We start from the raw sequence: 11,631 nt of genomic DNA, 5'->3' as shown, positions 1-11,631 counted from the left end.
CTGAAACAGGAAAATCCCTTGAACCTGGGAGGCGGAGTTTGCGGTGAGCCGATATCAGGCCTCTACACTCCAGCCTGGGCAACAAGAGCGAAACTCCGTCTTGTTTCAAAAGAAAAAAGAAAAAAAAAAGTCAGAATAAAATGAAAGGCCAGGAATAAGAACACAGATAAGCAGGTCATAGGGGCTTACACAGTTATTAAAATTAGGTCATACATTAGGCTCTGAGCTTCCTGGTGGCCAAAAGTAAAAGGAAAACACATGTATGTACTTTTCTCACTGTCTCTAAGAAGAAACAGTGTTCTTGGAGACTTTCAGTATTTCCCTAGTTGCAGCTTTCAATTTTTCAGGGGCTTTATATAGTGATTTTGAGTAATAAGCAATATCCTAGTATTCGTTACCTATGGTTGGGTAAAAATCGCCCCAAATTTAGCAGCTTAATAAACAATACACTTTTTTTCCTCACCGTTTCAGTGGGCTTGGAATCTGGGTGAGGTTAGCTGTGTCCTCTGGCTCAGGGGATGCAATGAAGCTGTCAGTCAGGGTTGCAGCTCTCTCAGGGCTTCAGGATCCTCTTTCAAAATCACTTCCATGGCTTCTGGCAGGCCTCAGCTCCTCTCTGTCTGTTGGCTGGAGCCCTCACTTCCTGTCCGCTTGCACCTCTTCATAAGAAACAGCTGGCTTGCCCCAGGGCTGGGGAGGAGAAAGAAGAAGAGAGATAAAAAGAAAATGAGAGAGAGAGAGAGATCACAGGCCTTTTTTGTAACGTAATCCCAGAAGTGACATCCCATCACTTTCACGTATTCTATTGCTACTTAGAAAATAGCACCTAGGTCCAGCAAGGCACAATGGTTCATGCCTGTAATCCCAGAATTTTAGGAGACTGAGGTGTGTGGATCACCTGAGGTCAGGAATTCAAGACCAGCCTGACCAACATGGTGAAACCCTTTCTCTACTAATTAGCTGGGCGTGGTGTTGCATGCCTGTAATCCCAGCTGCAGGTGTGCACCACCATGCTTGACTAATTTTCTTAAATTTCATTGGATTGGGTCTTGCTATGTTGCCCAGGCTGGTCTGGAACTTCTGGGCCCGGGTAGTGTTGGAAATAGATGCTCGGTACCATAAAGAAAAATTAGCACTGAGACAAAGGCTCTTTCAGCAACACAATATTTTACTTCCTGTGACGGCAGGAAGGGTACTCCCGGTAGCCCTTGTGCCACAACAGAACAATGAACAAAGGAGGAACCAGGTGAGCTGATCCCAGTTTGGTTCCATAACACAAGCAGCAGATGCCAAGGTGGAATTTGATGTGCAAGAGATTGACAGGGGGAAAAAAAAGCCTGTGAAGAATAAAGGAAAGCAGGAGTAAGAATGAGCATGGATATGCCAGGTGAGGTGGCTCACACCTGTAATCCCAGCACTACGGGAGGCCAAGGCAGGCAGATCACCTGAGGTCCAGACTTTGAGACCAGCCTGGACAACCTGGTGAAACCCCATGTCTACTAAAAATTCAAAAATTAGCCTAGCGTGGTGGTGGGTGCCTGTAATCCCAGCTACTTGGGAGGCTGAGGCAGGAGAATCACTTGAACTTAGGAGGAGGAGGCTGCAGTGACCTGAAATCACACCACTGCACTCAGGCCTGGGTGACAGAATGAGCAAGACTCTTTCTCAAAAAAACAATAACAAAATTTTTTTAAAAAATTTAAAAAGGCATGGATGAACACAGTGGCTCATGCCTATAATCCCAGCACTTTGAGAAGCCAAAGCAGGAGGATCACTTGAGGCCACGAGTTCAAGACCAGCCCGGGCAACATGGCAAGACCCTGTCTCTACAAAAAATTAAAATTATTAGCTGGGCATAGTGGTATATATCTGTAGTCCTAGCTACTCAGGAGGCTGAGGTGGGAGGATTGCTTGAGCCTAGGAGGTGGAGGCTGCAGTGAGCCATGATCAAGCCACTGCACTCCAAATGCTATCAAAAATTATAATTACAAGTAAATTAAATTAAACAAATATTCATGGAGATCGTACTGATCACAATGCAGGTCTGACAACTGTTTGAGAGCTCTGCAGAGAGCCCAGAGCAGACTGTCCACATAGAAGCTGTTTGTAAGGCAGGAATGGGCTGCATCTGGAATCTCTGGCATGCAGAGTCATTGGCTGGCACAGCCTGGGAAAAGCATGCCTCAGCATGAAGCCTGTGGTGGGCCCAAGTGTGTAGCAGATGGAATGTCTTAGCCAGCCCGGCTAATATTGCAATTTTAGTTGAGGCGAAGGTTTCACCATGTTGGCCATGGTTGGTCTCGAATTCCTGACCTCAGGTGACCTGCCTGCCTCTGCCTCCCAAAGTGCTGGGATTACAGGCATAAACCACCGTACCCGGCACAATTTCTTGTTAATCTAGTTATTTCATCAGCCTGAACAATGTGGCAAAATCATGTCTCTACTAAAAATACAAAAGTTAGCCGGGCATGGTGGCAGCCGGCACCTGTAATCCCAGCGACTAGGGAGGCTGAGGCAGGAGACTCACTTGAACATGGGAGGTGGAGGTTGCAGTGAACTGAAATCGTGTCACTGCACTCCAGCCAGGGAGATAGGATGAGACTCCAACTCAAAAAAAAAAAAAAAAAAAGAAAAGAAAATCTAGTTATTTCAAAATAATGTAGAAATAGGCTGTGAAAGGATGGCAGCTTTTATTACTTGGAATTCCACAGTTTAACAATTTTTTTCTGTTTCTTTTTTTCACAAATAGTTGTTTGCATTCTTGGCTTTTTTTGTTTTCAAGTGCTTATTAGGCCATAATTCATTTATTTATTCAGGTACATGATTTTTTTTTTTTTTTTTTTTTTTTAGGTATTGATGACTTGGCCTCAAAATGCATGATCTAAAAAGTTAGTAGTGATTATATCTTTATTTTAGCTTGCGTGTAAATTCCCTTTTTCTCCTATAAACATTTATGACAGCTTTCTCTTAGTTTCATGCTGCAGCAACCCCAGAAGACAGTCATGCTGCTACCTTCTGTCCTCCACATGAGAACAGGACATGGAGCCTCTGGCAATTTACATTCTTTTTTTCTGTGCAATTCTTCATTGCTTAATTGTATAGTGCTTAATATGTACAGGTGAAAGGATATTAAATGTATTGGTGTTACAAAGGCAATGTTTTAAAATCCTTCAGTATGCTTTACAGCTGTATTATTATTTTCTCTGTAAAAAAAACTCTGTGGCTACCTGGCAAAGCCCATGGCAGTAAGAACTCATTTACCAAGCAGCAGGCGCGATGACTCATGCCTGTAATCCCAGCATTTTGGGAGGCCCAGACGGGGGGAATCACATGAGGTCAGGAGTTGGAGACCAGCCTGGCCAACATGGTGAAATCTTTTCTCTACTAACAATACAAAAATAAGCCTGTCCTGGTGGCACATTCCTGCAATCCCAGGTACTTGGGAGGCTGAGGTAGGACAATACCTTGAATCCGGAAGGCAGAGGTTGCGGTAAACAGAGACTGTGTGGTTGCACTCCAGCCTGGGCAAAAGCAAAACTCCGTCTTAAAAAAAAAAAAAAAAAGAAAGAAAGAAAGGAAAAGAAAGAATTTATTAACAATCTATATACCAGTGTTTTACTTAAAGTAACTCCATTATTAACAAGTATTTACCCTTTTTACAGGCAGGGCCATTGAGACTCAGATTAACACGTCCAATATTCGTTAGGCAGCAGTCACTCAGAGATTCGAAACCAAAAACCAGACTACTTTCTCTTTAGCTGGGCAGCTTGGCAATATGATTACGAATTCTTTTACTTCTTGGAATTTGGACTTGCTTTAACTTGGGAAGTGCTCTAACATACACAGAAGTAGATCTTTAAACACATACAGACATCAAAAACCAAAATACTTTCCTCTGTGTACACGTTTGACACTTTGGTTTAGAGATTCTTATTCTCTAAATGACAGCAAACCTCCCTACTCCGTTATTTCATTATGTCTTGGTATTACCAGTAGTAGAGGAGCGGGGACTGAATGCGTTTTCTTGCCTTTCCTGGTCTTTCGGTTTTCAAAATGGGGCTCTACATTGTTATATAAAATGCTGCGAAAAGCGAGTAATTCTTTTGTTTAGGGATAGTTCTCACGTGTTTATCACGTCTGTTCGGAGCAAGGGGGAAAAGGGCCGTGGGAAAGGCGGCGCCAACGGCCGTCGCAACGCGCTCAAGGTAATTCAGGGCATTACGCAGCCGGCTATCCAGGTCTTAGGCTCAGCGTGGCAGTGTCACGCGCATCTCGGGCCTCATTTATGAGGAGACCCGGGTGATGCTCAAGGTGTTCCTGGAAAACGTGATCCGGGACGCTGTGACTGACACGGAGCATGGCAAGCGCAAGATGCTCACCTCCACGGACGTGGTGTACGCGCTCAAACCTCAGGGTCGAACCCTGTAAGGCTTTGGACTTTAAGTGAGGCCAGACTTTTTTTTGCAGTATTGTTAATGGCCCTTTTCAGGACCGCCGAGGTTTTCTCCTGAAGGGCTCAGGCTTGAAATTGTGGAAACTTAACTTACTAAGCAATATTGTGTGTTTTAATGCTGTGGGTGCCCAAAAGCTGTAAGTGTATAATGCTGTAAAGTGTAAGGCTGACATACATGAAACACAGGTGGTAAATTAATCATGTATTCAGAGTTTAGAAATTTGGTGGGCTGTCTGAGGACATCAACAGCTACATTGTTACTTACAAGATTTCAAAATGTGGTTATGGTAGTGTTTTTTCTCGTTACTATTATGATTACACTCTCTAATTAAAGTTGTAGCTTTAGTACTAACCTAACTTTATTACATTCTGCTTAATAAGCCACTTAAGTAACCACAGAATACCCAGTAATTAGCAAAAACTTAGCATAATTTTCATAAACAAATTAGCAGGTATCATTCTGACAAATGTGTCTGCAGTGGAGGGACTGGCCCCCTTACTGGTTCAATGATCTAATTTAGCAGCACTAAAAGAAGTTTGCCTGTTTTGTGCCTTTTGTAGGGCTGATGGCCCCACAGGGTTGTGGGGTGTCCCTTATGCTGTGCTGAGGCGCAGGATCTGAGAAATAAAGAGACAGGACACAGAAGTACAAGGAAAATGCAGCTGGGCTCAGTGGGCCACACCACCTATGAGTGGAGTCAAGCGAGACCCCCAGTGTCCAGAAGTGTTAGTATTAATTGTGTATAGGTTAGGGGACAGGGCAGTGATTGAAGTCATCTTTAAGGATAGTGATAGGGTCGTGAGCAATAAAACAAGGGGTCCACCCCCATTAGGTCACCTAGGCTTAGAGGTGGACCGTGCGCAGCAAGGGGTCCATTCCCATTAGGTCTTCGAGGCAAGGGCTATGTGCAGTGAGGGGTCCACCCACTTAGGTCACTGAGGCACGGAGGTGGGTCATGAGCAGTGAAGAGGTGCAGTGTGCAATACCTCTATCTATGGGCCAGCTACTAAGAAGATTTATAGGAGGATGCTTTAAGTCACAGAGTAGTGACAGAGCTGTCAGGGTCTACGCCACCTGCTGGCAGCTTCCGATGAGTTCTATAGGGGAATGCTTTTCGAGCAGCACAGTAACAAGAGCTGATAAAATTCAGTCACCAAGGTGTGATTGCCAGTCTGAGGGCAGCCTTCCACAAGAACTGGAGCAAGGTCCTACAACTCCTTTATCAGGAGGAGTGGCTCTTGCCTCAAGCCTGCCATATAGCAGGTATCTTTACGATACTGAATGCTGCCGCCTGGGCCATGGATTCTTGTCCTGGTATAACTGTTTTTCCCTCAAATCATGCTCTGCACTGTGTCTGCTCTAGGCATTCCTCCGATTATAAGCTGCTTATTTCTTAATTAATGTTCTGTACTGTGTCTACTCTAGGAATTCCTCCGATTATGAACTAAGATATAATTTTTTATATATGTAGGGAAATACTCTTCAGGCACACATACTACAAACTATTATATGATTATATACAGAGGATTATATAAAAGGAGATAACTCAGTAATAACACTACAAACAGATAATCTTCAAGCCATAATTCTATAAACTAATTTATGATTGTATAAAGGATTATATAAAAGGAAATAACTGAGTAGTGACACTATAAACTGAGATATTCGTCAGGCCTTAATTGTGCCAGGCTTCTGCTTAGCTCTCCTTCCTTGGTGCCTATATGCAGTGTTACCCACACCTTTGCTTGTGATCCATTGTAAATATAGAAACACCCTGATAAAGGTGTAACTGCAATAAGTTACATCTCAATTGCTGTTTAAGAGAGTATGCAGATCAAAGAGCCAATTAAACATCTCAAAATGGGGAAAAACCCTCCAGAATGTGGACATTTGAGACAATTGCTTTGTTCAAAAAGCCACCATCAAAAGACTGAAGGAGACTAAAGTAACACAGCAACTAAACCATGTGTTCCTTGCATTCTGTCTCTAAAGATGTTTCAAAGGGCATTTTGGAGACAATCAAGGAAACTTGAATGTGGACTGGATAATAGGTCATTTCGGTAATTTTTTTTTTTTTTTTTTTTTTTTTTTTAAAGATGGGGTTTCACTGTGTTGGTCAGGCTGGTCTTGAACTCCCGACCTCAGGTAATCCACCCATCTTGGTCTCCTAAGTGCTTGGATTACAGGTGTGAGCCACCATGCCCGGCCATTTTAGTAAGTTTTTAAAGAAAGATTTGATATATTGAGATTACATGTAATTTCCCTTATTTTTAGGAATTAGATGCTGAAGTATATAGGTTTAAAGTCTCATGAGTCTGTCATTTACTTTCAGATGGTGATAAAGTACACTCTATTGAATCTAGGTGGTGGATGATTGATAAACACATCTTTTATCATGTACTTTTTTCTGAATATTTTTATAATAAAAATTCGGGATACATAAGCAGATAACAAAACTGCTAAAAACTCTGGCACCATCAGGAGAGAGGCCTCTCAACAGGTGAGTGTAAAAGACCTATCTGCAGAAGAGGATCAAGCAGGAGGACACCCAGCTGATGACACTTGTCATAAGCATGCACATTTATTTCTCTTGCTTTGACTCTGATCAGCAGTTAGCCAGAGGGGAACGACAGGGGACCAGGGCATTTCAAGTCATGTTGGCAGAGTGTAGGTCTCCAGTAGGGTGAAGACACAAGTGGCAATAAGTAGTTTGATGCCATGGACACTGGGAATGCATATATGAACAAAACACAGGCCTGGCAGTTGACTGAGTGATGAGGACTTCCTCTTGCAAACTGAGAAAATGAGAATTAACCTTATGCTGTTGGAAGCATGTTAAGGAGGTGTGACACAGAGAAATTTGCATTTAAGTTACATCAATTCTTTCGGATATAGTGGCCATAAACTTTGTGCTGTGTAGTGAAAACATTGCATTCTGTTAAGGTCAAGACCAGAAACAGCCTACTCACAGGGGATAATCTGAGGAAGATTTCTTAGCAAATTGAGGGCAGGATACAGAAACCTAAAAAAATAGTGTCTCCATCCAGGTATAGTAAGGATCACCTACAACCCTGAAGGGGTATGGGAAGCAGTCATTACAGCTGCACAGAGGGAGTCCCTGACAGTACTTGTGGCCTGGAGAGAGGGATGCAGCAGCCTATGGTGATACCTGAAAGGGAAACTGGCGAATAAATAAATACCTCATCTGATTTTCTTTCTTCCCTCCAGTCTCCTGCATGGGGTTTCCACTGGCCAAATCCTACCAGGAGGAGGAGGTCCAGGTAGCACATTGATAAGATCCATACAGTTAGTCTCTCAAAGCCCAGGGCTTGGAGGAGAAAGTGGAAATAAGTCTGGAGGTCTGACTGGAAGATACTTTATGAGTAAACGCCACCACTTCCATGTTTCCTAAAATAAATGTGAAAAGTTCTGTGTTTCCAAAGTGCATCACACTCTGCTACCCTTATCACTTCTTTGATTCTGACCCCCCTGGCTTCTATAAAGATCCTTGTGATTCCAATGGCAACACTCAGGTAATCAAGAATCATCCAGTCTCAAATTTCTTAATTTAGTAACATTGGACAGTTCCTTTTTTTAGTAAATTAAATTTAATTTTTTTACCATTTAAGGAAACATATTCACATGCTTTGGGATTAAGATGTGGGCATCTTGGGGGGAGGGGAGGCATTATTGTCCACTGGAAGTATAGTAAGGCAGAAGACGTTACAATAGTGTTGTAAAACGACTGCAAATTCCTAATGCACAAAACTCCATTAGAAAATGGTTTAAACCCTTTTCGTTGGAAACTCTAAATCTTAGTTGTCAGCTGACTGGTTAATCGCACGTTAACTGTGATGTTCGATCGATATTAGCATTCTTGGGAGGGCTATAGAGCAATGCCTGATGACACTTCCAGGGACAAATCCCAAAGCTGAGCTGCAGAACTGGCCAGGTGCTGCTGTGTCACACCTGTCACTTCTGAACCAAAACTTGACTCACCTGGAACCTATGGCTGCTGCTACTACCAAAAGTTGCCCCATCTGACATCTGTCACAGCAGAAACGGAAGCTTCAGGCAGTCTCTTCTCTCCTGTGTCCCATTTCTGAAGAGAAGCCTTTTAAACCTGTGACTGATTGGTGAAGCCTAGGTTACACATCTGCGTGCTAGCTGCAAATGAGGCTGAGTATTGAAGTTCTGAAACCTAGGGAAGTGAGACAATGTCCTAACCTGATAATTTCACAAATTTATAAGTGAAATAAATGGACCAGTATTTTTTGACATTTTTCTCCTTCAAGTGTCAAAGTAAAAGCAAGAGCACATCTATTTGAAATTAAAATTTTATGACACAATATTTTTATTACATAAGATTATACTTTGATAATTTCCCCTTTTTAATTCGGATTCTACTTATGTTTTATATGCTGGTTGGGACCCATTAAATTATTTTCATTACCCTGACTGGATCTCAATTTGCATTTTAAGAAGTTTGTAATATAAACTGTTGGCAGCCATGAATACTGACATTTGTGTAAAGGCGAATAGAGAAAACGGTTCTAGGGGAGTAGAAACACTTCTTAAAAGGGAATGATTTTTATAATGGTATATTGGTGATGGCCCAAATTGTTTAACTTCATTGATTTCATCAGTCATCGCACAAACATTTATGAAGTGAATACTATGGATATTAAATGTAAGACATTATTCAAAGCCTGAAAAATCTTGGGAAGAGGGCAAGAATTATCGCCAACTATTTAAGTGTGCAGTAGCTCCTAAGTCACGTAGGGAATTCTGAAGCAGGGCTGGGGAACACGTGTGGAGTGTACTTCATGAATTGAAAGGAAACCCTAGATACTGATTTTGCCCATGGAATCAAGTAAAGGTATCTTGAAGGGATTCTTGAAGAGGAAACCCCAAGTTGAAGGTTTTTGTGGAGCAGCGTATGTAATGAATTACCATTGACAGATGACGAGCCACTACTTTAATGTGGTGAAAAATGAAAATGTTAGGAAGCAGAATCACAGGTGATAACCCGATAGGTTGACAAAGCACAAGGATAAACACTTTAGGAAGTTACAAATTATCAGTACTTGAGAAATAAAGCAGTAAGGTTATCAATGACCTGTAATCAGTTAATTGCCCCCAAGAAAGAATTCACTGAGTAAGGCAAAAACTTGGGCTTTTTTTTTTTTTTTTTTTTTTTTTTTTTTTAACTGAGGCTTTGCGCTGTGCCCCAGGCTGGAGTGCAGCGGCACGACTTTGACCTCGCCTCGCTGCGACCTCCACCTCCCGGGTTTACCCTCCTGAGTGGCTGAGATTACAGGCTCGTGCCACCACATAGAGACGGGGTTTTGCAATGTTGGCTAGGGTGGTCGCGAACTCCTTGAGCCACCGAGCTCGGCGGGCAAACGGCTCTTTCTCTCCCTCCTTCCTTCCTTCCTTTCTTTCTCTCTTTCGTCTTTGAGACAGTGTCACTGTCGCCCAGGCTGGAGCGCAGTGGTGCCATCTCGCAATCACTGAAACCTCTGCCTCCCCTGCTGCAAGCGATTCTCCTGCCTCAGCCGATGCAGAGCAGCTGCGACTGCAGGCTTGCGCCGCCACGCCGGGCTAACTTTCGCACTTAGCATTTTCAGTAGGCGGGGTTCCACCATTTTTGTGCCTAGGCTAGTCTCGAACTTCTGAGCTTTAGTAATCACAAGGTGCTGGAATTACAGGCAGGCACCTTGCCCCGCCACAAACACTGGATTTTTAAGTTGACCAATGATTGATCTGTCCCCAACAGATGAGATCATTCAGGTACCATGGCTAATAACACGTAATGCTAGTGTAATAAAACCCCGCCGCCTAATACAGGACCAGTTAAATTTTAGAAGCCCGAGAATAAAAGACATCACATACATCACAAAACTGCTGGTGTTCTTAAATCATTTCCACCAGCTCTTTTCCGTGGAGGCCTGGGATAGAAATACCGAAGTTCCTGATGTTTTTTCCGCCTTCCCTTTGTCCGGAGCACACCCGACACCCGCCATCTTGGCAGGATCGCTAAAAGCGGCTTGGTTGAACTCTGCTACAACCCTAGAAAGTTTACAGAAGGAAGCTCAGATCGCCCACGTCTTCGTGGTAAGCAGTTACGGCCCTTCGTGTGAGGAAGGAAGTGGCCCTGAAAAGGGCCTTTTGTGGGAGAGTCAATAGCAAGCCAGAACGAGGCTCAGCCGCCGAAGCCGTAGAGGGTGCGGCCCTGGCGCTTGAGCGCGTACACCACGTCCATGGCGGTGACCGTCTTGCGCTTGGCGTGCTCCGTGTAGGTCACGGCGTCCCGGATCACGTTCTCCAGGAACACCTTGAGCACCCCGCGGGTCTCCTCGTAGATGAGGCCGGAGATACGTTTCACGCCGCCGCGTCGGGCCAGGCGCCGGATGGCGGGCTTGGTGATGCCCTGGATGTTGTCACGCAGCACTTTCCGGTGGCGCTTGGCGCCGCCCTTCCCCAAGCCTTTGCCTCCTTTCCCTCTGCCAGACATGACGACAAGGAAATAGCAACCCTACCTCTGCAACTTCAGTGCTCCTTCTTGAAGCCCCTTATATATCAATAATGCGGACCTTTTTGGAGACTGAAATGGAGGGGCGGGAACGAAACCTGTGTCTCCGCCTTTTCCCTGCCTTGCTGGGCTTCCCCTACACTGTTGTCTAAGGAACGAATCCGGCGGGGAAGTGCAATGCGGTTTGACTTCTTTCTGTTTCCTTGCTTTGGTCTTGCGTGCAGGTTTCTGTATCCTCCAGTCTAGTGCCTGTTGGCTCTCAAAGAACTGATTATGTTTGTCTCCTAACAACCTTAACATTTGTAAAAAGGAGGCAGTAACGCTACATACACTTGTCTACAAAATGGATAGACAAGAAAATAACTATTTCTTTTAAGACAGTCTCGCTCTGTAGCCCAGGCTGGAGTGCAGTGGCGGGTTCTCGGCTCACTGCAACCTCCGCTTCCCGGGTTCAAGCGATTCTTCTGGCTCAGCCCGCGGAGTAGCTGCGACTACAGGCGCGCGCCACCACGCCTGGCTAAAATTTTGTATTTTTAGTAGAAACGGGTTTTCGCCATATTGACAAGGCTGGTCTGAATTGACCTCAGGTGATCGGCCCCCGCTTGGCCTCCCAAAGTGCTTGGATTACAGGCAGGAGCCATC

General features: G+C 44.1%; 1 protein-coding gene and 1 pseudogene across 1 annotated transcript; one reads left to right on the top strand and one right to left on the bottom strand.

The window, feature by feature from the left end:
- The first annotated feature begins 3,496 nt into the window (after nucleotides 1-3,496).
- On the top strand, nucleotides 3,497-4,443 carry LOC101029138 (uncharacterized; annotated as a pseudogene).
- Nucleotides 4,444-8,446: 4,003 nt separating this feature from the next.
- On the bottom strand, nucleotides 8,447-11,038 carry LOC141584417 (histone H4). Its single transcript, XM_074398555.1, has one exon. It carries the CDS (start codon nucleotides 10,969-10,971, stop codon nucleotides 10,660-10,662), a length of 312 nt encoding a protein of 103 aa, XP_074254656.1. The 5' UTR covers nucleotides 10,972-11,038; the 3' UTR covers nucleotides 8,447-10,659.
- Nucleotides 11,039-11,631: the final 593 nt, after the last annotated feature.

This window comes from Saimiri boliviensis, chromosome 4 (assembly GCF_048565385.1).
Source record: "Saimiri boliviensis isolate mSaiBol1 chromosome 4, mSaiBol1.pri, whole genome shotgun sequence".
Classification (NCBI taxonomy): domain Eukaryota; kingdom Metazoa; phylum Chordata; class Mammalia; order Primates; family Cebidae; genus Saimiri; species Saimiri boliviensis.
This window is presented reverse-complemented; position numbering and strand designations above follow the sequence as displayed.